The 25,553-nt window shown below is 39.8% G+C and overlaps 1 protein-coding gene across 1 annotated transcript; it reads left to right on the top strand.

The window, feature by feature from the left end:
- Window positions 1-202: 202 nt before the first annotated feature.
- On the top strand, window positions 203-25,553 carry scml2 (Scm polycomb group protein like 2). Its single transcript, XM_085356672.1, has 14 exons — window positions 203-267; window positions 3,883-3,956; window positions 4,222-4,290; window positions 4,712-4,782; window positions 6,700-6,934; window positions 7,483-7,571; window positions 7,866-8,109; window positions 20,991-21,295; window positions 21,565-21,697; window positions 22,764-22,970; window positions 23,700-23,873; window positions 24,147-24,362; window positions 24,627-24,781; window positions 25,058-25,553. The coding sequence occupies exons 2-14, from the start codon at window positions 3,935-3,937 to the stop codon at window positions 25,181-25,183; spliced, it is 2,046 nt and encodes a 681-aa protein (XP_085212798.1). The 5' UTR covers window positions 203-267; window positions 3,883-3,934; the 3' UTR covers window positions 25,184-25,553.

Raw genomic sequence — 25,553 nt, 5'->3', positions numbered from 1 at the left:
CAATAACAAAAATACACAAAAAGATTTTCGTTTCCACGTGACATGCTGTTTAATATAAATACCCAACATGAATCAATACTTACTTAATACAAGGCCTAATTAATATTTCCCCTGCTCTAACCTGGTTATTTTTTTAACAAGAAGGGAAAAAAAAGAAAAAATGAATTACAGCACTGCGCGGTGGACATGCGCGAAGCTGCAGCGAATATGGCGGCTTGCATCTGATAGAAAGTGAGGAGTCTCGCATCAAAATACCCAGTTGACACGGTTGGTACGGCTCATCCCTCTTTATTAGTCTCGTGTGTTGTTTTGTTTTCCGTGCTGCGGTCAAAAGCGCTCAGCTTTCCTACTATTAGCGCACGCAGTGTCGGACAGCGGAGCGTGTTTATACTGTAGTCTGTGCAGACGGGCAGCTCGGTGCTGCCTACAGTAGCTACATAGAACTCTGCAGCTTTCCCTTTGCTTTCTGTTTACTGGACTAATGCAGAGGATTGCTCTGCAACTGAGGAGGAAAAGAAAAACACCCGTTTAGCGCGATCCTGCAGCCTTGTAGTTACACCGCTGTGGATACAGTGTATCGTTAGCAGTGTTTAGCCCGTGTGAGGAGCTCTGTCCCGCCCACTAAATGTGACCATAACCCAAATGAAAATGCGTCACAGACTTTTCTTCACATTTAAATTTCTACCTTCAGCTTATTTAACTTCCTCCCTCCTCACAGGCTGCAAATTTAAAAAAAGAGCAATGCACGTTTAATTTTTTTTATTTATTGTTTCCTCTAAACCTGCATGCTGTTCCATTTCAAAGCTTTTATGCGACTCATCTTTAATGCTGGTGCTGCGAAAACAGTTTGACTTGGAAAAAAAAGAAGAAAAGAAATATTTTGCTGTTAAAGTTATGGGGTCTGAAAGAATCCCAAGTTATGATCGCGGAGGTGACGCCCTGCAGCGGCTCACACACCCCTCAGCCTCCCAGCAGCAGTAATGTGATCCCTTCACCGTCCTGTCTCCCAACTGTCCTGCCTCACAGAGGAAACACCAGGCCAGGCCGAGAGCGTGGTTTCAAACCCGGTTTTGGAAGCTCGTCTCACTCTTGTAACATTTTATTGAAGAAAAAAAAAAGCGAAGACAGTGATGCAGCGTAAATAAACATCCCTCATAATTAAAAAACCAAGTTATTATTCAACAGTTGAGTAAAGGTGTTATTATGTTATCTAATAATCAGCAAGTCACCTTCCCCCATTTGGTCGTTGAGAGTCCACGCAACCGTCTTCATTCTTCATCAGATAAATAATTTCTCACTTTATTTTTTTCTGTTTGTCTCTGAAATGCAGTTAAAACTGAAATAATCAAAACTACCAGATGCTCAGTTTACAGTTAAGAACGTGTAGCGTTACTGTACTGCACTGTAATCCACTATGTTTTTGCTCTCACGTTTATTTTTCCTCTTTATCTTTTGTGATGCTTTAAATTTTATTTCAAAATTAAAAGTAAAATAACAATAAGAACCCAAACCTTTACGCCACATTACTCTTTGGTTTTAAACTTTTTATTTCTTTGTTTTTTATTTTAGCATTTTTTCCCACATTTTCACTCCCAAACTAAAAAGAACAACAAAAATATTAATAATAAAAAAAGAAGTTAGATTAATTATTAATAGAAATAAACAAGGTATCTTTGACTCTTAATTAAGAGTCAGAAAAAGCTTTTGGGGGAAGATGACTGAGATTTGTTTTATTGGCCTCTTTTATCTTTGGTCAAGAAACAAAACAAACTTTCTGTGTTCCTCTGTTATTGCTTTGCTAGCTTTCTTCCACAACTGGAAATCCCAATAATTTAGTGACCAGTGAACATAACACAGTCAAAAATCAGTTTGTAGTATAAGAAATTTTTTTTTTTATTTAAACATGTGTGCCTTATAAAAAAATAAAAATAAAATCAGTGACAAACACTTTGACAGCTCCTGTTGAGTGAGAGTTACGGCTTTTTCACGTCTTCTCACTGTTCCGTTTTGTGAACGTCGCACTAATCCCAGATCAGTGGCTGCATGAGTGGAAATGGAGATTGTAAAAATTAAGTGCTTCCTGGTCTACGGGGCAGTTTTGTCTGACCCTCTTGAGGAAGGCGGACAAACCAATGCAAACACTCAACTGGTCTGGAGCTGGAATCCTTTTCATGTCTGCCAGCAGACGTCCCACTTCCACACGTCTTAATGGCTTTTTATGGCAGCTTGGAATCTTTATGGCTTCTTCTGACTCAGTGGGATTCATTGCACAGGGGGGGTTAGAGAGAGGGGGGTTTCAGAGGGAGGGTCGGCCACAATACATTGCAGATGCTAAAACTTTGAAGCACAAAGAAAGGAGACATTGTGAGGCTTCTGAAGACATCTAAACCTTTGGATTTGTGGATTTAATTTGTATTTTTGTCTCTTTTGTGTGCTGTGGATTATTTTTTTTCTTCTCTTCAGTTTGAGCTGTAGCTATGTACAGAATTTGCATGGAGTGGCACTGTGCTGAAGTTTCTCTTAAAATTGATCCTCGGTTTTGGACCAGATTCGGAGCTTAAGCAGTGTGGTAACAGTTTGATTTTCTTGAAAAAGGAGTAATAATGGTTGAAAAGCTGCTAGCAGATGAGTTCACATGGAATTGAACTAGTTAAAATGAGTGGTAGTGAGCATTTGTTGGACATGTTTTACCTCTTTGCCTCTGCTTGAAGTTCATTGTTTGTTTTGCACAATGAACAGCTCTTGCGCATCCTCTACGACCCCTGAAATTTAAATGTGGAAAGTTTAGTTAAATTATAGGTTACAGTTAGAAAAATAACACAGAGGGCTTTGAGAAATGGCTGATTTTCATCCTATAAAATGACTAAAACATGTTAATCCAGCTCTGTCAGTACTTCCCTAACTTGTCTGTATTGTGCCACAATTGGCACTCAAACAAGTGTGGACGCTATGTTTGGTAGGTACTATTTTTAGCCATGTTTGGATTCAATTGGTTGTAGAAGCACTTGACTCAAAGTAATGGTTACAAACGGTCGCCTGGTGCAAAAGCACGGCTCACTATGCTTTTAGGTAATTCACAATAACAGGAGTAAGTTAGTAGGCTTTGGCTACACAATTGGATAGAGTCATTTTTCATTTTTGGTCTTTTTCCCTGAGATTTGTTGAGAGTGAGCAAAATATCACAGCATTTTTGAAAAAGGTCAAGCAGGCTTATTTGCAAAGTAATTTTAAACAACGAGGTAAATGGGTGTACTTTACAGATGACAGAAAAGGCGAAAGACGACTTAAAAAGACATTTCAACAAGATTTAGACGAAACAGAGTGCAAGATAAAATAAAACAGACTAAACAGGAAATTACACATTAGAGTGGACTACTACACGGACAGAAAATTTTATAAAAAAAGCTTTTTTCCCCCCCAGTTTGTAATTCATAGAAACTGAATGTTGCCTTGCGGTGTATAGTTTTAATCTTGTGGACAGCAAGCAGACATGTTCCAGACAATCTGAGAGGTCTGGACTTTTCATAATGTAGCAGCAGATCTGAAATGTAATTTAGCTCTAAACTATTTAGTGCTTTATAAAGCTGCAGTAGTATTCCAAAGTAAATTCTCCAATATTCTGGAAACTAGAGGAACGTCAGCTTTCTAAGTGGAAAAAAAAGTGGACGCATTTTTAAAATAAGTTTATAATCTGTTAATGTTGTTACGTGGGCTTAGTACAGAGTATTTTCCATTTAATTATCTGAAATAATCAAATTTCTAATGTTGTCGTAAGTATAAGTTTATGTTACATGAAAACCCTCAACGGAAATTGCTTGTGGCTATTAAGTGGTTACATTTGATCTCTACTGAGATGAACTCTTTTGACTGTGTTATTTCTAGCATCTGTTTGGGTAGCTGCCTGCCTGACTTGACCCGAAGAAGCACAGTCATCATGGGCCGAACGCCACACAGAGGTAAGCCTGCACAGTGCCTTTGTGCCAATTTGATCCAAAAACCCCAAACTAGAAGGTACATCCCAAAACAAAATCCTCGCTGATTTTCTTTTGTTTTTTCTTTCTTTTGTTTTTTTAACAAAGACACGATTGGAGTCTTTTATGTTTGGTATGTTTGAGGTAGTTTGAGAACTGTTACAATGCCTTCATTCTCACAGTAATTAAAGTCTGTATATCAGAAGCTCCATAATTCTGATGAGCCGTTCAATCACCGCTTTGATTTCAGATCAAAAGGAGGAGAAGAAGGAGAGACGGAGCAGCATCACAGCGGGCTCTGCTCTCGACAAGTCTAATGGTTAGCTGTGCAGATCTCTGCCTTGTCACTCCTCTTTGTTAACCCTCTCATTATCAGTCTAATTTAAACCTTTTTTTTAATTAATCCAGCCACTGCAGTGTCACCACTTCCACAGTTAGTAACTCATTATGTCTTTTTTAGTAAGTTTCCGGGGTAGGTTAACAAAAGCACCCCTGCTTTTCTAACAGTATTACTCACGTTCTTTTGTGTATTTCTGACATCCTGCGCAGACTAAGCTTTACTTTGCTTTTATAAATATAAAGTGGGGATTGCTTCTTTTCCTTTCACTTAAATTAGCCTTAGTGTTATTACAAGGGTTTTTTTGTTGATTGGTTTTATTTTAACACGTGATTTTTTTTACACTTTTTTGACCTGTTCTGTATCTGACTGATCTGCGTTTTGTTTCCGTCCTCTGTGCCAGAACCGTTCAGCTGGGAGGAATATCTGAGAGAAACGTCCTCCACTGCAGCGTCGCCCTCTTGCTTCAAACAGGTACTTGATCATTAAGAAGCTTTTTTAAGATGCCATATCATTAATTTCCCTTTTCAGCATATTGCTTCTTTCCTGGCACAAAAACTTTCTGTGATGATTTCAGACAAAAGAGGTACTTCCTGATTAGTGTATTTAAAAAAAACCCCCACATATAGTATTTGTTTACAAGAAACATTTCAGTCAACACGGTGTTGTGAGTGGAGTTTGTTTCATATGCAATGATCCACAGTGTTGTGAAGTAAGCATAGGCATTAATATGGAGTTGGTCCCTATTTGCAGAGTTTCCACTCTTCTGGCTTTCTACAAGATTTTGGAGTGTTTTGTGGGAACTTTGTGCCATTCATCCAAAAGAGCATTTTTGAGGTCAGACACTGATGTTTGGCAAAAGGGCCTGGCTGTTCTAGTTCATCCCAAAGGTGTTTGATGCGGTTAAGGTCAGGGTCATTCAAGTTCTTCCACACCAAACTTCAACCGATGCCTTTAAAGGCCTTTGTTTGTGCAAATGGGGCTCTGTCATGCTGGAAAAGAAAAGGGCCTTCTCCATACTGTTCCCACAAAGTTAAAAGTATAGAATTGTTCGAAATGTAATGTTAAGGTGCCGTATGCATGACAAGTGAATTGGTTTCCAGTAAAGAGCTGAATTTTGCACAACTCCCATTTTTATGAGCTTTACCCCACTGGTTTAAGGATTTTTCAGCTTTATGTCATCGGTTTAAATTGTTAGAAAAATAAAAAGTTATCAAAATCTAATAAGTAAAATTCTGAGAAAAATGAAAAACTGGTAAAGTATTACATCTTGAAAGTAACCTTCCAGACATAACTGTAAGAAAAACCTTGACTGGTTCCCAAACATATGAGCACAATTTGTAATATGAACCTTAATAGTTAATTCTGGCTTTTTACCTTAAATATTTCCTCAGTTTGTAACATTTGTTATCCTTTTTGAAAGTTTTCTGTGTTTTTCCTCAGCTGTCAGTAAATACATCCATAATTAAAAAGACATCACAGTTACAAACATTACATGCATTAATATCAAAGAGCGCTGTGGCAGCAGCAGCAACGTCACTGAGGATCAAAACACCACAATCTACATGCAACACACAATCCATATCACCTGGATGTGTGCAACAGGATTGTTCCTGAGCCCTCTGCCTCTCATTTCTTTGTATTCTGGACCTGACATAGAGCCTGAGAGATGGACTTGAGCCTTCAGATCCAATGGCTGTTAAGCCATTCTTAATATAGGGAAACAGGGAGAAGGTATGCCAAACTACTCATGAAGTGGACTGAAAATCAGTGGCAAGAGGTCTCATTTACAGCATGTACAGACGAGTTCAGCAGAGAGGTACAACAATGAGTGTTTCAGTCATCAGTCATGGATTGCCTTCCCCAAAGAACAGAACAAAAGGCAGCCAACATCCAAGGAAGAGCTTTCAAGAAACCCGGAGAACTATTCCTGAAGACGACTTAAAGAAATGACAAGCTGCCTGAGTGAGTTCAGGCTGTACTGAAGAATAAAGGTGGTCATACCAATTATTAGCTTTCCAGCTTGGTAGAATTGTAAAAGCTCCGTTTTTGTCTTATATACTGTGTTTCCATTTGTGTGTGTGCACATGTTTCAAAAAATTGCTGCACCTCTTTCCTGTTTTCCAGGAAAAATAAAAGAAATGGAAGTGGCTCAAGACTTTTGCACAGTACTGTATACTGAACGACATAAAGTGGTTCTCGGGCACCGCGTCAAATATAATCAGATGGGCTAAATAACACAGGCTGCAAAAGTCACAAAAAACTAAGACGGTTACTAACAACAGTTTTTCTTGTAGTTGTTATTGCCAGTACACATTCGAGGAATATTAGCAGACTCATCTTTCATGTTCAAGGAGCGATGACTGAAGGTCTGTTGGTATCCCTTTGCAGTCCAGAGTCCCCCCCACCAATGACTTCAAGGCAGGTATGAAACTTGAAGCACGGGACCCTCGCAACTCTAACTCGGTGTGCATCGCAACGGTGATGGGGATGATGGGCACTCGGCTACGCCTGCGTCTGGATGGTAGCGACAACACCAACGATTTCTGGCGGCTGGTCGACTCGTTGGACATCCAGCCAATAGGAACCTGCGAGAGGAACGGAGACATGCTGCAGCCGCCGCTCGGTGGGTGCCTTCCTGCTGTTACCGGGAACAATTTGGATTATTAAGACTTCCATGTAACGTTCAGTGTTTGTTTGTAAATTGAAATATCTGAATGATTACAGTTCCTAGAAACTAAAAACTTACTCAAATATATTTAACAAAATATGAGAAGCATGTACATAATGCATTGAAAACATAACATTATGATCGGTATTATTTGGTTTTAGAGCATACACAAAATAATTTTGTACTTAATTTGCCTAATTGAACTCTCCCAGTGACTGTATGTTGGAAAAGGGTGTATGTTATGTTGTATGTGTGTTTCGACTTGTAATAGTAGGAAAAGCACAAGTGTTCCTTGAAAATGTTTTCGTCTTTAAGTGCAGTTTGGTGACATTGAGTCCTATTTTAAAATAAACAGAATAAAAATATCCTGCACTTAAAGGTGCTTCATCATATTTGTGGAAGAACCATGTAGAAATCCAGTGTGAACGTGAAGAGAAGTCCTGGTCAGTAATTTGCAGCATTAACAATCAGGTTAAACTGAATTGTTTTGGCCTTGTGTACAGGTTTCAGGATGAATGCCTCCTCCTGGCCCATGTTCCTCTTACGGACGCTCAGCGGTGCAGAGATGGCCCCAGCCTCGGCTTTTAAGAAGGTAATGACAAAAAAGAAGAGGGCAGCTATGTTTAGTGAAAATAATGTTTAAAAACTGGATAGAAATTTGTAATAGTAAACAGTTTTTTAGGGATTTTTTTTTATATGCTCAAACAACAGCACGGCCTTTACTAAGTTAATTTTGTCCATTTTAATCACACAATGAAATCTTACTCCGTATGTGGGCTCCGTGGTTCACTTTCACCTTCTGCACAGTTTATCTGCCATTAAAATAAAGCTCCATTAGATTTGCAGGATTCATTTTATTTGCATGTATATTTACGTGTTTCTTTAGGAACCTGCCAGCCCTGCCAAAAACTACTTTCAGCCTGGTATGAAGCTAGAGGCAGTGGACAGGAAGAACCCTTACCTGATTTGTCCCGCCACAGTGGGTGAGGTCAGAGGTCAGGAGATTTTTGTCATGTTCGACGGCTGGCGAGGCGCCTTTGACTACTGGTGCCCCTTCGACTCCAGAGACATCTTCCCTGTCGGCTGGTGTGCCCTGACGAAACACAACCTGCAGCCACCCGGAAACTTCTGTGAGTGCTGCTTTGGTTCATATGTTTTTTCTCATGCATTTTTAGGGCTTTTTAAAAAATCTGTTTATGTGAATAAACAGTTAAAATAAATAACTCGAGAATGAGGTGACATGGGATATTCAAACTGATACCATAAGTATATCTATTTGAATGCCAGTGACCTCGACCTCTAGGTCAGAGGTTGAGTTTCCTGAAAATCTTGTGAATGCGATAACTTTAGAACAAGGCTACGTAGGATTTTGAAATTGATACCATAGGTGTATCTACTAGGTGGCTGGTGGGGGGGGGGGAGATGCTAACAGTTCACAGCGAGAAGGTCCTGGTTTCAAAGCCACTGGATCACTGAAGCTTTCAGTGTCTTTGTGTCCACTGACTTCACACCATAAATTGGCTCTCTGTGAATGGTCCTCAGATGGACAATTTCCAGATGTTTTGAACACTCACTGTCATTATATATTTTTTTTGTGAAATTAAAAAACAAAACAAAAACAAACGCAGGCAGAGGTTTGTTGTGTTCAGTAATTTTATCTTAGCAATGGGATTCATGTTATTATGGAACGGAAGGTTCCTATGTGAGAAGTTTGGCTCAAATTTACGGAATTAATTACCAAGCCTTCTATTATTTATTCCTGGTTGGTAATCTTGGTCAGATCTCGGGCACTACACGTTTTGGCCTCTAGAGAGCAGCAGAGCATAAATGCTGACGTGTGTCGGAGCTGTGGCATTACATTGAGATCAGAGTGGCAGAGATAACTGTGTGCGTGAAACATGGTTGTAAAAACCAAAGTATTGACCTAGTTGTTGTGTGCTTTCACTTCTCTTTAAATAGGCTTGAGGTTTTTACTTCGCTTAAATAGAGAGAAGAAGCGCGAGTCTCGCTCTCGCCATTTTAAAGACAGACAGGCTTTGTCTTAAAATAGGAGTGCCTTATTTTTCTGTCAGAGCTTCAGTTTTTACTTTGCATCAGAAAACATTTGAAACTCTTTCAGTCAGATTAGCGTCATATTCTCTTCATATTTCTGCTGACATTTTATTTATTGGTTAGTAAGAGATTCACTGTGTACAACAGGAACTGTACCCTGCATTTACATAGACGTGCAGAGGGACGCAAACAGGATTATCTTGAATAAAAAATCATCTGTGGCAAACTGTGAGGGTGCTAAGTTTGCAACGAGTCGTTTACTTGATTAAGTGAAATTAACTGCGTTTATTCAGTTACTCAATTTGTTGTGGTGTGAACGTTGAGAGTGAGCTGGTCCGTCAGCTTCAGCTCTGTGAGGAATAGATGCATTTTGTGTTGATTGTATTACAGCTAATATGCATTTCTGTGTGTGTGTCTTATTATTTATTCTCACAAATGCTCAAATGCTGCAAACCATATAAGGGAATTAAGAATTATGCCTTTTGCCCAGTGTCAGCATGGATAGACTGCAGTCCCGCTGCACTCCTGGTCGGATAAGCAGCAAGAAAATAAATGGACCTGTGCTATGTAGGCTACGTAGGATTTGTAGCCACAAGTTTGTATATGTTGCCCCCGGTTAGGCTTTTATGGTAAAACAGTGAGGCTAACAGTAAAATAAACACAGACAAATGAACCAACGCAAAGAGTCGGAAACAGTGACTAAAACAGGACAGGATATGAGAAGCACAATGGCTGAAAACAGAAGTTAAGAACAATCACAAAAAAAACTTCTCCCTTCAGTGGGTTGATTATTTACATTAAGGATGTTACAGTGTTTTATATAATGATAAGGATATTCAGATACTTCACAAAAACAAACAACAAAACCTAATTTAAAACAGTCCAATATTTATAATTCCTGATCTAGTAACTTTACACAAGCATTATGTGCAAAATCCTTTAAGTTAATTCATTATTAATCAGCTATTATTAGTTTTAATGAGCCAGTTGAGGTGAAGCTTTAGCCTCATATGGTGTGATTAAGTTGTAGTTAAAGTGTAATGAGATTATAAAAATAACTGAAATAAAATAAAATGTAAATACTCGGATTAAGTATCACTATCATGATGATGTTATTACCAGTAAAAGATGTCATAATCACTGCTCCCTGTTCTTAAGTGTTACTCATTTAGTTTTTATAACAGGTCAAATATTTCAAGATGGTTTCTTTGTCTGAAATCATATAGCAGGCGGTGCTTGCAGAGCCTTTTCACAATAATTATTTTAGTCAGCTCCAAGCAGCAGGAGTTGGAAATAATGTATTAAACTGTAATAAATAAATATAAGAATGTAATCAATATAGTTTATGCAGCACCAGAAGCTTTTCAGACAATGGACTGTCTTGGTCCGTAGTCAAGGTTGTTTAACAAAAGTGCAAAAAATCTGTAAAGCTAACCAGTTTAGGAATGTCAAGGCTTCAGTTGTATTTGTTCTTTGTGTGTGTTGACTTGGCTCGGTTGGCGGGGTTATGACCCACCGCTTTGACCTCCACACAGAGTCTGCAGAGTTCCCTGAAGACTCAGCTTAAGCAGATTCCAGTTTCTGATCTTTTTATCATACATTAGCGCTGCTTTCCATAACTGCAGGCTGTTTTAATGTGCGGTAGCTCGGTCTGCTCTTTCCTCCTTCTTGCCCTTTTGAAGACGTGACAAAGTTGTGTGGCAGCTAGAGCAAAACGGCAATCATTGATTTTTTCCACGGAGATACAGTTTTTGGTCACGTACGCTCGGAAAGAACACATTTCAGTTTATAATCCTCTGAAAGGTTTTGTATGTGGGGGAACTTATTTGTCCTGTTTTGCTGAATTAAGTATGTACAATGAGACCTAATGCCTTAAACGTTAGTGCAGCGTATGTGGAGAAAATTGAGCTTATGTCTCTGGACACTGGAGAGGAAAAATATCACAGGAGATGACAACATAAAGATCATTAATGTTGAAGATCTTTATCAAAGCCTATAATTATTTTTTGTTTGAATAATTATGTGTCTTTAATCGTCCACTTAAACTAAAGATCTATCTTGTGGATTTGTAGCTTTTTTTAATTTTTATTGTTAATGAGTTTTCAGTACTTGTGTAGTCTTTATTCTTATTAAAAATGCTTTTTCAATTGCTGGGAGCTTCTTAGAAAGCTTGTTTGATTAAATCTGAAAACATTTGCATTTAATCCGGTACTGTAAGTCCCTGTGACAATTTTGCAAAGTAGACATGGCCACGAGATAGTGAGAGGCATAGACCAAAGTTTCAGACTGCTCTAATGATGTGGAAAGTTTGGCAAGAAATTCATCTGTTAAAATACTTAAAATATTTATAAATGCTTCGCCAACTATGTGAAGATCTGTCAAATGCGCGTGCTTGTGTGAAACATCTAAAGACAGAAAAACACTGTGCTGCTTCTTTAAGTACTGTGTCGTTTTTCTGTGGAGGCATGTGGGACAAAACAGTCCTAGTGTGAGTCTGTGGGAATTCGAGCTTCCGTTCCTATTATTAGTGTGAGGGCAGCACTGAGCTATTAACTATCAATCAGCGTGCATTACGTGCTAATTACACTCAGCAGTTACGTAGCATGTTTCCATGTGATTTTATCCAGTGCAAAATGCTCAGAGTTCAGCTGTTTAGTTTCTTTGGCTGCTATTTAGACACTTGCCATCCATCAAAATCACGTTGACGAATGGCTCTTGAGGTAGTCTGTTGACTCTGAAACTGGGGTTTCTAAACAAAGTTTAGCAGGTGTAATAAATATCAATCCTCCCCATGTTTGCTGTTAAGGTCATCAGCTCCCATCTAGCAGTTTCCTCGCCTTTAGCCACTTGTTGGTGTTCCCTGTTTGAAGAAGCTTGTGGTACTGAATAAAGCAAGAATCTTGATTAATAGGGAGGTGTGTGCATGTGTGTGTCTTTTTCTTTTTTGTCTTTTTGTGGGTCGTCCACATAACTGATGGATGACAACAGTTATGTGCCATGTCAGAGCATGTTTGCAGTCCTGGGGCAGGGACGTTTGCAGCTTGTTTGTGTTTCTGTCCACTAAAAAGATATTAAATCTCACTGTAGCTCTGTGAATTACACTCAAGCTGGCAAAATATTAATCACCAAAGGTGAGAAATGGCATCGTTACGTAACGTTCTCCATGTGAGTTTTCCACAGTCTTTATTTCTGGGGAAAGCCACCCCCTCATTTCTTCATAGTTTGCTACAAAAGTGTGAAATGGGCACAGCAATTTATTGAAATGTGTGTAGACGTTAATGAAAATACAGTATATGAGGCAAAAACAGAGTCTGTACAATTCTATATCTGCTTGAAATTTAATATTTGGTATGATCACCTTTATTGTTCAACTCTCTTAGGTAAGCTTGTCATTTCTTAGTCTTCAGGAATAGTTCTCCAGGTTTCTTGAAGGAGATTTCCAGACCTTTGATGCTCTTGGATGCCAGCTGCTTTTGCCAATCAGATGCTTTCCAGATGGTATTGAGTGGAGGATCAGAATCTGGTGGTGCTTGGCTGTGTGCGTAATTCTGTCAATTTTGTTAAGCTTTCCAATACCACAGGCTGAAATACAGAGCCACACCATGGCAGAACCATGGAATTACCATCAAATTTCAGATCTGCTGCCGATGATTTTCAGTCCAGTTCTTGTGTAATTTTGATACCTCATCGTTTTCTCCCCATTTCCTTTCTTTAATAATGCTTTCTTTGGCAGCCACTCTTGAGACCATTTCTGGACGGATCAACTGAAGGGCCAGAAGTCTTTGCTGGATTGTTTCCTATGTCTTAATGACATGACTTTCAAATATTGTTTATCTGCTGTAGGTAGTTGTTAGGCCTACCACATCTTCTTTTGTCCTATAATTGAACAGTTTCCTCAATTTGTTTAAGGACACACTGCACACCATGCTTAGATATGCAACATGTTCAGTCAAAATTTCTTCGGGAATCACTTTGATGGCCCAAAAATGCTATTTTATTCCTGTCAAACTGTGTTATCTTTGGCAGTTTTCATTAATTCAACCAAAGAAATGTTTTTGTTTTTTTTTAAATAAAAGCCTGCTAGTAACAAAGTACCTACAATAACCACAACACACCTGTCTTATGTCTACACATAACAGAAAACTTGTTAAATTCGATTAAGTTTTATGTTATGTGTAGAAAAACATTACATAAACTGGTTAGGTTAGAGTTAGGTGCTTGAATGATTCACTGGTTAGTTAAGTGACTAAACAATGACAAAAGAAACATAAATGTGAAAATGTTCAGGTAGAAGGACTAGATGGAAAATGAGTGAAAAGCGGCCAATGTCCAAAGACTTAAAAAGACCTTCAGAAGACTGGAAACTATAACGTGAACTCTTAGGTGTGAATATCGCACCTAACTGCTGCTGTAATTTATGGAGATGCTGCGCTGTCTCGTCGTTTTTGTGGCATTGACAATGATGCTAATTGAATTGAATTGAATTGAACTGAATTCAAACAGCCAGTGTGCAATCGTCTTGATTCATATGAACTCTGACAAGTTGCAGAAAGTGACAAAAAAGTGACACCCCCCCCCCCCCCCCCCCCTCCCGAACTGACAAAACCTGGCTTTTTATTATGTGGTTTAGTGTGTTTAAGCAAGTGAGTGAACATCCAGCAGTCCCCTTCAGTTTTACAGCAATGAGGCCATTGTTAGTTATTCCATTTGGAAGCAATTTTGAGTGTGACAGACGGGTTAACAGAAGGACAGAGAAAGCCTCATCTGCAGACTTTGTGCATTCTTCCAGTGAAATGTCATTGTAACTCCTGAATTCTTCCAGATGACTTTTTCTTTTTTCCATCTGAAATGAATACAGCTGAGTGATTTAACAGTGCTGCTCCGCCAGCCATTGTTTAAGCTCCTGATTTACTCACGGTTTGTAGTGAATTAGTGCTGCTTTTTTAATGGTAAAACGCTGCTACGCAAACAGTGACACTAACAAGCCCACACAAACAATCTAAACCAGCGACTAAAATAGAACAGGATATGCTAGAAAAATGAATGAAAACAGAAGGTAAGAACAAAAACTAAAAAACAACAAAAAAAAAGGTATTTAGAGAGAAAACGTCTGCTTTGAACATCTGTTTTTAGTGTGATCAAAACCAGAGTCTCAGCCTTTCTTTGTGAAACTATCTCCAAGTCTGTGTGTGCGTGAGGTTTTTTCCCTTTGTGTGCATTCTGAAGAGGGGGAGAAAAAACAATAATGTAAATCACTAGACAGCTACCATGTTTGGATGCGAATAAGTGAATAAGTAGGGCTTGGTTGAGGTGTTAATGAGCTGATAATTATCTGTGCATGTGCGAACAGGAGTGAGAGACTCTGTAATTACTACTACGTTTAAAAATTCTCATTAGCTTTCATCAAAATTCTCCTGTTGCGACCCTGCTACATACTTTTGAAAGAAGCTACAGGGGACGCCAAGATTGGGTGTAATTATTTTCCTTTTTGTACTGTAAGAAATTTGTCATTATGCCTGTTTTTTTTTTAAACTTTTGGTGTGATGCGTCTTTGTGTTAGTTTATTTGTCTCTTCTCTCTGAATAATGCATGAAGGGTAGAGCTCGTCGCCATGTTAGCACACGTTGACACACGTTGACACACGGCAGTCATCTTTTGTTTGTTTTGAGGCAAATTAATACTTCTCGTCGTCTTAGATTCTTATGCACAGGATTTACACATCTTTAATTATTTCTAAGTCTCACTTTATACCCGCAGTATGCTTAATGGGCACACAAGCAGGAAGATATTGGACTTAGACATTCAGTAACAATCAGTGCAAAGGAAAGAAAGCATTCTTGCAAAAGCAGACATAAAAAACAATGATGTTATCAAATGAACATAGGTCTATTAGTGCTGTAGAGTTAAGAAAATATTTTTTTCTTGAATCTGCAACATCAGCACTCCTTTTTTCCCTTTAGAAACAGATTAAGTTGTCTCTGAAGGGACTTTTCCCATGCTGGCTTCCTCTGGCTGCTCTGTTCCGCATTGTTCCAGAGTGAGGGTGCTATCCGACTATGCCACTGCTTCCTGATGCTGGACCTGACCATCTTTCATCAGGGAATGTCTGAATAGGCTAGGGTTACACTGGTGGGGGGTGTGGGTGCTCCTTGGTTGCGACAGTGTATGTGTGTGTGTGTTTCTATGTTGAGTGTGAGCTTGCTTGTGTGTGCGCCAACTCCAAGAGTTTGCCCCTTTTCACCCGTCTCAATCAGGACTCTTCTGATCCAGGTTAACCTCTCTTCCCCCCCTACAACCCCTACTTTCCCATCCCCCATCCGCTCCGGAGCCCCACCATTAACCCCTGTCCCCTCCCTCATCTCCCCCCTCCCCGAGAGGCTTGCTTAGAAGCAGGTGACTGATGTAGACTGTCGATATAGCCTACAGATAACACTAATAAAGGGCTCAACTCAGTTCCCTCCACACACCCACTCTTCCTTCCCTCCCTCCTTTTCTTTACTCCTCCCAAAACCCCTATGCAAATCTTACCACCCCTCCCTCACCCCTCACCCCGCCTGCTCATTCATTGGGAGGGAAGCTTTGCAGCAGCTTCGACCAATGGCAAAAGCAGGAGCAGCGTGGGCTTTGTTGTGGGCTTCTGCCGGGAGAAAGCTAGAGAGACGGAGAGAGGAAAGACCCACGGAGGCAAACTGAGAAAGCAGCTGATAGAGGCGCAAAAAATAGACAACAAAGTACAGATGAAGACAGGATATCAGAGAAAGTTAAGAAGAGGAAATAACAGGCTGGGACAGAAATCAACAACAGGCTGAAAGAATAAAGAGTTGCTTCAAAGAGAGAACCAGGAAGCAACTGTTCTCACTCACTAGTATTGTTATACACACTACTGTTACTATCGGCTAGCGGCTGCCTTAACTTCCAGTATTACTAATACTGCTACTACTACGAAAGCCACAACTGCAGAAGTGAAGCTCTTCGTTTCCCTGCCGAGGATTTCCTGGTGAGTCGCCTTTGTTTATCAAGTTAATATTCTTTTTGCGCTTGTGCAAATGAAAGAAAAACTTCTTGTGAGGTTGATGTGAGCTACAGTTTCACACACATAGTGATCTGCTGTCTGATTTTGGAGCAGTAACATGTTTCTGAGTGCGCTGTGCTTCACTGTGTTTTACAAATCTGCTGTTTTCTAACTGAAACATGTCTGAGAATCTAACAAATTAACAATGCTGGACACAATCATGAATTTCCTCAAAACAGGAAGTAGTGGTAGTAGAAGTGCGTTCATATAATTTCTTGTTAATATAATTGAAATGATTGTGTAGTTTACTAGAAAACTCCCGATTCCCTTTATGGTGTTGCTGTATCGAAAGCTAAAAAAAAAAAAAAGGAAGTGAAAAGTGATCCTACATTTCACAGAAAAGTTGTTTCACAAGTGTAGAGGACTTGTTTGGTGTGAGGGGTTCAAGCTGCTTTCTTTGTTTAGCTTGATGACTTTTTGAGTCTTTTTGCATTCATTCACATTCATTGTTAGAGACCAGTGACTGCTGCCAGACAGACTGACTAAGAGTCTGAGGATTTAACAGTATTGTTGGCTGTAATTAAGTTTAGAGCTCCATGTGTTTTTGATCATGTCTTTCTGTGTGCAAGGCATCAGGATTTTGTTTGCAGAAGGCTCCGGGAACGATTAATGCACATCAGATCTGTTATATGTGCACTTGTCTTTGACTTTTGTAATCATGCAGTCAGTTCATTTTATTGTTTTATATTGTGTGTTTTGAAGATGAAGACTTTGTGTGTGTGTGTGGACAAAGACTCTGGGACTATACACACACACACACACACACACACACACACACACACACACACACACACACACACACACACAACCAACTTCCCCTTCTGCTTTCTACACACAGTATCACAGTTAAATCTGCAGCCGATGAGTTTTACACTGCAATAAATTCACTCAAAGGAACAGCCTGTAAGTGTGTGTGTGTGTGCGTGTGTGAATGGACTGTTTGCTTTGAGGGTGCTCTACATGTAAGTGTGTGTGTGTCTGTGGTGTAATTAGATGAGAGGGAACTCTGTGGGGCCCCTTCCCCCACCCCCCAGACAGCAGACACACTTCTCGCTCCGTGATGCCGTTCTCATGCGTGCACGAACGCACACACACACACACACACTCTCGCCAAACATGCGTGTTTCCTCAGGCGGTTTCTTACACAGGTCAGTGGGTCGAGCTGGACTTATATAGTCATGATCAGTACCATATGGCTCGGTTTGGTTACATTGTATACATGCTAGTCATGTGTTGCTCAGACATTTTAAAAAGAATTGTTGCTTTTTTTTTTGGGAAACTTGGGATTATTTATTTTTGCTTGTTGTTATTGTTTCTGTTTGTTGAAATTGATGTTTTGCCTTTGTTTTTTAACCAAAATTATTATTGGTCTTATTTTTAAATCCCTTTTAGCCATTGTGCAAGCCATGCTGCTTTTTTTGTCCCTGCCTTTTTATGTATTTATTATTTACTGATTTTCATACGATACAGAAACAAAACAAAACCCCCCCCCAAAACAACAAATTAAAAAAAGGTTTTTCCTTGTCTCATTAAGATTTGTCACCTTAGAATAGCCAGACTTTTACCAGTCGCAGGTTTTTTAATGTATTCATACACATTACTTATTAAAACCAATGAAAAAAGTGCTATTTTACATATTTAACCCGTGACACTACTTCTTGTATTACGCTTTGTGTTGCTTTGCATCACTGGCTAAGGTGTAAAACTCAACTAACAGTATAATTTTACTCTTGCACATGCCCACTATGAGACCACTAAATAGGGAACTATATTATGAAAATCTTCTTGTCTCTTTTTGGAATGAATTTGAGAAAATATACAAATCTACACACTTACAAAATGTACACAAACCCAGATAAAGGCATTTTGATTGCACATGTGCAGATATTTAAAGAATTGGTGTAATGCAGGAGATGTGATTATGTGCGATTAGTGGCTGTAATGTGATTGCTGGATCTAGGAACAGTGCTTTGTTACAGACACATCTGATAGATTGTTTATTTGTGATGCATTAACAGCACAGATTAGCCTCAAGATCACGTGTCTAATATTGTGTGGATCACCCAAACAGCTCTGACCTCTGGTGGTGTCCTGTAGTGTTTGTAGTTTGGCTCATTGAGTCGTCTGAGTTTTGTGGGTTAGGCTTTTGAGCTGGGAGATTTTGGGGCTAGGTGAATAACTTGGGCTAATTATCGTAATCTGTTGACTCCTTCCTGATTTTACGCGAGTTGCTCGAGTCAAAGTTAAATCCGAATAAAGGCAAGGACCCACAGCTTCCCAGCACAGCACTGAATTGTCTTCACATGTGGACATACAGCAGTTACTGTTTAAGCCTTTTTTGCATGCAGCCTCCTAAATTTGAAGCATCATTAAGTCTGTGCAGTGAAACTTCAAATCCACAGGGTGTGAAATGACCTTCAGTGTGAGGGTATCGGGTTAGCTTTGCTCAGTGTAAACATATAGCTTCACCGTGCAGCTGGAACAGACTGAGACAGCCAATATGATGCGATACTGCCACAGTGACAGCATTAAATGAAAGTACTTCATAAGCAGATTTTAAATTTTTTTGAAAAGCTCAATCATTTTTTTTTAATGTGACAACAAAACCAGGATGTGTTAGGATATGACATTAATCACTAGTGTGGAAATGTTACGTGTGGCGTCGGTAGCTGTCACATATGTGACCGGATTATGTTTTTTTGCAGCGGGGAAAGATCAGAGAAGAGCCCCAACCGAGATTCCCTACGGTGAATTAAACCCGCTGATACTGACTGGTACCCTGCAAAGATATTTTGATCTGCCTTTGTAGGGTTTCTACTCTGAGTTCAGCGTGAATGAGCGTACCGCTGTGCGTGCAGGTTGGTATCGCCGCCGCTCTCTGAGCTCGCTTTGTGTGACCGCTCCTGGTGAGCAAGTGAGCCTTCGCCCCCTGAAATAAGACACTGCTCTCTTCTACGCCCACTTTCAGTCATTTCCCAATTAAGCAGCTTTCAGGGCGCCCAGACTGGCCCCTCAGAGAATACCGTAGACCTTCCATAGTCGCTCCATATTGCTTCAGTCAAGGGCTCTAATGAAAGCTTTCGCCCCTTGAGAGCTTTAACATGCACTCTCAAGCCCCTGCTCTCACTAAGCTATACATTTGTATTGAAATAGGAGATGTTCTTTCTTTCTTTCTTTCTTTCTTTCTTTCTTTCTTTCTTTCTTTCTTTTTCTGTTATCTGGCTACATTTCTTTCACACATTTACTCTGATAATTATATGATTTTATCACAGTGTCATGCTGAGGCTAATGAAAAATGAAAAAGGGCTGCTGGTGCCACTGCATAGTCATATTTTTGTGTACCAGGGGCTGTTACCTTTCCTCTCACTTCCTTGTCACTTTATTACTATTTTAACACCTGCTGATTGGAATTCAAAGTACCTGTTATTTCTTTCAGGTATATTCAAATAAAGCGTTTTAAGTTGGAAATTGTATGTGAGTTGTTAAGATTGTTTTTCAACATTTCTTTTTCATTTGTTTTGGGTTGGAGGAGGTGGAGTCTTTTATTTTGACATAAGGGATGAAGGCCAGATCATGAGTCTCTGTTCTGGGGAAGCACGTATACGTGACCCCAGCTTATCCCATGCTGGATGTCAGCCTGTGTGCAGTACTAACATTTCACAATACTGATGTCAGTGACTAGTTTTTACAGTTTACACAACATCTGACAACATCCTTAAGTAATAAGAAAAGCCATTGAAAACCTTAAACATTACAACTGTATATTTATATATGTCTTATTTTTATTAATATAGTATTCTTTGCTAATTATTTTTCCCCTAAGGTTAATATTTCAGATATAGGTTAGATGTATCGTTGCGTTTGTTATTTTTGTTTGTTTTTTTCTTTTTTTTTGAGAAAGTAGCCAAAAGATTATGGTCCCAACTCACAAAATAACAAAGAATCATACAATTCTCTGTTTGTTTGAAAAGTGAAACTGAAATGAAAATGGAAACTCAGGCGGTTCTCTGGGGACTCGTGACTTTTGACTTTGATTTCAGAACGGGGAGGAGCTGAAGACAAAGGACCTGTCAATCCCAGGGGACTCTGAAAAATCAAAACAAATCTCCTCTGCAGGACTCAGTTATTCATTTCCCGCAGCTTTTGTGTTTCTTTTAACTTTTGCTTTCCACGCTTTGGCTCAACGACCTACAGCAAAGTGGATTCTCTGCACATCTTAATTTAAAGCCTCTGTATGGGTGGAGAGTAAATATGATTAGGGCGCTGCTGTGTGTAAAGCACCATCAGTTATTGAATAATTAGCTGGCCAGCTGAATAAAAGTCAATCTGCAAATATTTTGATAATTAAATAATCATTTTAATTAAGCAACAAACAAAATCCGTAAATCTGCTGGTTCTAGCTTCTTATTTGATGCTTTTCCTTTTTTTCATAAGTAATCTGAATAAAGATGACTTTGTTAACCTTGTAATTCCAAACGGAGCTCATCTGATACATGAGTTTTTGACACCTCTACATCATCAGTGTGATTTTTTTCTTTCCCCTTAAAAAACCTGACGCATCCAATAAGAGACATGAACTACTGTAAGCAATGAATTGCACAAAAATGTGCACAAAAAGTCACATATGCTGATTAATATTTCACTTCATTTTTTTCAAAGGTCAGAAGGTTCAATAAACACAATTTTAAAAAGTTAGGATATTCTAGTAATTATTTCATGTTTCAGGCTTTACGGGGTTAAAAGTTAACTGAAAGAGATGCAGCTAATTGCAGCCCAATAGCTTTTAGAATGTCATCTTTTTAGTAATGAGAAGTATCTTGATTTCTTATATCTCTCAGATCTTTTCCATGTACTTATTCTGTCTCTCCATATCCTCTTTTATTCCAGTTACCCTCCCTGGTGCCCTGCTTGCCCCTGTTTCTTCCACCTCATCTACACGTCGCTCGTCTTTTAACTCCTCCTCCATGCAGACCTCGTACCGACTGCCAAACCCCTTGCCTCCCCTCCCTGTACGCAAGGGTGTCCGCGGTCGTCGTCCCAAATCCCAGACTATCGCTTTATTGAAAGCGGCGGCAGAAGCTGCAGCAGCAGCAGCGGTAAATGGAGCGTCACAAAGCCCGGCCAGAACTAGCACTGAGACTCAACTGGCCCCCAGACCACACAAGAAGAGAGGACCTAAGCCTAAGAACAAGGTGAGATGTCACCAGAGCCACAGTCTCTTGGCCAGTGACTCTGCCATGTCAGAAATGGTTTAGAGAAAGAGAAAATAGTCAAAAGTTGATTACTGATAAAAAAAAAAGAAAGTATAAGTAAAAATGTCCTTACTTTAAAAGCCACTGTATGCAGTGCCATCCATGTGAAGAAGAGTTAAAAGAGACAGTTAATAAATGATTATCTAACAGCCTTTGTAGGTAGGTTACTGAGATTTACTGAGAAAGGCTTTGTTTGTTTTTTGGTTCAGAAGAAGCCTCGGGTGGTACAGTCCCTGGGGGCGTCATCAGTTACAGCTCCACCTCCAGAGACCAGATTGAGTATCAGCCACGTCTCAGCGGACAACAACAACCTTAACAACAGCACAAATGTAGTTTGCACAGGTAAAAAAAACCTAAACCAAAACAGATTTTAATGCCTCAATACTAAATATTTATAGGAAGGTTGATCAAATGATTTTGTGTGCTTTATTTTTGTAGACGTTAACATGAATTAGATGAAATTGTGATTGTTTTTCTTTCCCTATCATACTTCTAACAGAAACCCGAAATGGGTCTAACCTGGTTTGTGCGAAATGGAAGAAGCTTGAAATGAGCAGAACTGATTACATTTACTCTGTTTACAGAGATTAGAGTATGTTGGGGTTTTGATGGATTGTAGCATGAATTATCTATTCTCATGATTTTTTTTAAATTGGACCAAATGGCACTAAAAGGACATAACAAAGAAGAGGAAGATGTAAGTAAGAGGAAGAGTATTCTCTGATGAGCCACCAATGGAAAAATTATTTGGCCCTGATGAAGGTAGTCACGTTGTTCTTTATACAACAGAACCACTTCAGACTTTATGCTCCTTTGCCATGCACCTTGAATATTATGAAGTTTTGCCAAAAACCTCTTCTCTGTTTCTACAAACCATAGCCATTACTCATCACCTGGTTAATCTGGTTACCATCCCTTCAGAGGAAGCATGCTTCAGCATGCTAAGAGGGGACTATGGAACTAAGGGAAGGAAAATCCAACCAAATACAGAGAAATTCTTGGAAAAAACAGAGTGAATCAGTGGTTCACTTTTCAGGATTACAATGCCCTTGAGCCTTCAACTAATGCAATGCTAAAGCAGCTTTGGGGCATGTCTGTCTGCAGTTTGTACGTGTAGAGCTTTAACCAAGAATACTCAAATAGGTTCCTACAAATGACTAAATCAAGGATTGTGTACATGAGAGACTGCAGATTGTCAAAACATGCCAATCATAATGTGCTACGGAGTGGAAACGAATGTATCTGTTTTAAATTAAAGTCTATATATAAATTGTCGATTTAAGTTTTAGTAACAACAGCCTCGATCAAACTCCAATTAAAATTTGTATTCTGCTATCTGTTTTTTTTTTTTTTAAGTCTAATTCTTTTGTGTTCTTTGCAAATGTTTCCTGTATTTGTGCCATCTCAGTGTGTGTCTATGTGAACAAGCACGGTGACTACGGCCCGCATCTTGATCGAAAACTGGTGCAGCAACTCCCAGACCACTTCGGTCCAGCTCCAGTCAACGCAGTGCTTCAGCAGGCTGTTCAGGCCTGCGTCGACTGCACATACCAGCCCTCTGTACTGCTGTCATTTCTGCAGAGCCAGTCCCATACAGGAGGAGAAGTCATTAGAGGTAAATCAGGAGAACACCATGGAATAATATGTGAACAATATAATATCTAATAATCGATATCAATGAAGGTCGATGACACATCTAACATGTATTTGAGTAAAATGCTTTGTCCTTTTTCTGTAATTGTTACAAAAAGTGACAAAAAAATGATGGTTAAGTATTTAATTGTCAAGAGCATATTTTCACAATCATTATCACATCTTATAAAACAGCGCCTTTAATTTCGAGTTTCCAACACTGTGCGTCCTAGATGGGCAATCAGCCCAGTGAACTTGGTTTAAACACATGTGAATGTAGTGTGTGTGTGTGTGTGTGTGTGTGTGTGTGAGAGAGAGGCAGGAGAGAGGTGGAATAAAAGATGGTGCCTGTGGCAGCAGCTGATGTGAGCACTGTGTCTGTAATAAGAAGTGACATGTGTGTCTAACCTGGTTTGGGATTCTGGGATTGAGTCTCCCTCGGGGGGTCGGATCGGGAAGGCTATGGGAGAGGTTGGGTGGGGAGAGGGGTTTTAATTTGTGGATTTGTGCAGGCTTGGCTTGGATGGGAGGGTGTTGTGCCGTGTGGGATGGGGTGAAATATGCAGGTTTATAAATGGAGAGTGCTGCTAACCCAAAACCATCTGCTGTTTTCTTTAGCTGTGAATGCATATTGTGTGGTGTGTGTGTGTGTGTGTTTGTGTGTGCGCGCACACTCAGATGCAAACTAATAGCTGCCATGTTTTGCCTCCAGTGCGGTCAGAGCATGGTATCCGCTATGTGAAGCTGCCCTCTGCCTCCAGTGCTTCTTCTGTGCTGCGGTTCCTGGAGAACATGTGCCAACATCTGGAGAGTGACAGTCTCTTCAGCTCGCAGCCTTTCAGCCCCTACACCAACAACTCTCGCTTCTACAATAGGGCCAAGTCAGGTGGGGGAAATGTGTGCATGTACTGACTGTAAAAGTGAAGAGCTTTAATTTTTTTTTTTTTTTTTAAAGAGAAAGATTAAAGGTTGTGAGCTTTTAAGCTTTCAAATTTATTACGAGCTTTGATGGAGTGTGGTGTGTTGTAGTGTAAAGTTTTTGACACGCTGCTGTTTAATGAGTCTGTCAACGTGTCATTGTGTACATCGTGCTTTTTCCCCCAGTTTTCTTCTTGCACTCATGAAGTCTTAATCTCCTCCTCTTTCTTTATTGAAACAGAACCACTGTGTGTTGCTGAGAACGGCCTGCCTAACAACGATCCCTCTAAGGATCCCACTCCGAGCCCCCGCCCTCTTCACAACACGCCAGACTACAGAGCAGCCAAGAGGGAGCGTCCGTATTACCCCGGACACGCACAGACGCCGCCGCCTCTCCGACGAGTTAGCTCCAACCCCACTGAACCTGGCCCAGTGTGTGCACACAGACGAGTGGAGGGTAGGATTAATTACACACAGTCACAGACACACCAGGTTTTTCTTTAACCACTACACAGACAAATATTCGCCTCGTGGGTTTTGTTTTCCCTTTTACTTTTATTGTGAACCCAATTTTTTTTTTTTTTTTTTTTACAAATTTTGAGACAAATATCAAGGCCGTGTTAACAGCTCACCCTAACATCAAACTATTGCAGGGATCATTTCTTTCCTTTCTGATAATTCTTCATTTATTTTTCCTTCCTTTTGCTCTCATTCTTCGCAGCAGCTAGCTCAACAACAGGTCCAGACCACATGAAACAGGACAAAGATGCTTCCGGAAACGGCGCTTCCTCCTGGTCGGTTGATGATGTCATACGGTTTGTCCAAGAAGCCGATCCCCACACTCTCGGGCCGCATGTGGAACTGTTCAGGAAACACGTGAGTATTTCATTTAAATTAACCTCACTCTTTTTTTATAAAAATTCGTTTTATTTTAATTCAACAAACAGCCATGCACTGAAATGTTAAGTAACATACATTATGGACGAAGACGACCTCTGATCTTCCTCTTGTGGTCTACAGTAGTATACACAATACATTACTTTGCTGTGCTAAAGGAAGTTGTCTGGTTAAAGTCATTAACATTTTTATTAGACGGTTTTAGAGAAAGTATGAAGTACGTACCAAGCTGAAAACATCCTCTTATCCCTACAGGAGATTGATGGGAAGGCACTGATGCTGCTGCGCAGTGACGTCATTATGAAGTACATGGGTCTGAAGCTGGGCCCTGCGCTAAAGCTCTGTCATCACATCGAGAAGCTGAAGCAGACCAAGCAGTAGAGGATGAACGTCTGTTTGATCACTGTCAACCAAACACACACAAACAAGCATTATTCTGCAGTGATAGGATGCAGTGAAGTCCACACGAGCCACGGTTGTAGGTACTAACGAGGACACTGAGATCATGTTAGCCTTACGTCTTGTGAATTCTGAGGCGTTTTTAGAAACCTGAAAAATGGAAGTGCCGAGGATTTCACCGTCAGAACTTCAGGATTTGTGGAAAACACTTTGAAGCAGCATTTGAGCGGCTGTGAATTTGGGGGAAAATTTTAGCAAAAGTCTAAACACTTAAAGGAAAAATGATAAAAAAAAAAACGAAGCAATTCTGAATTGTAGTAAAACTCCCCCAGTGGACTGTTTTAACTTGAAA

Source organism: Diplotaxodon limnothrissa, linkage group LG1 (genome assembly GCF_057381915.1).
Source record: "Diplotaxodon limnothrissa isolate DT_005_m linkage group LG1, D_limnothrissa_male_GT1.1, whole genome shotgun sequence".
Taxonomy (NCBI): Eukaryota; Metazoa; Chordata; class Actinopteri; order Cichliformes; family Cichlidae; genus Diplotaxodon; species Diplotaxodon limnothrissa.
Note: the sequence above shows the minus strand (reverse complement) of the source record. Positions and strands in the feature narration are given on the sequence as shown.

Bases quoted from the DNA above. Each gene is read 5' to 3' on its own strand.
- scml2 (XM_085356672.1), top strand. From the start codon at position 3,935: ATGGGCCGAACGCCACACAGAG. The intron at 4,783-6,699 runs GTACTTGATCAT...ATCCCTTTGCAG, and splicing joins CGCCCTCTTGCTTCAAACAG to TCCAGAGTCCCCCCCACCAA. The intron at 7,572-7,865 runs GTAATGACAAAA...GTGTTTCTTTAG, and splicing joins CAGCCTCGGCTTTTAAGAAG to GAACCTGCCAGCCCTGCCAA.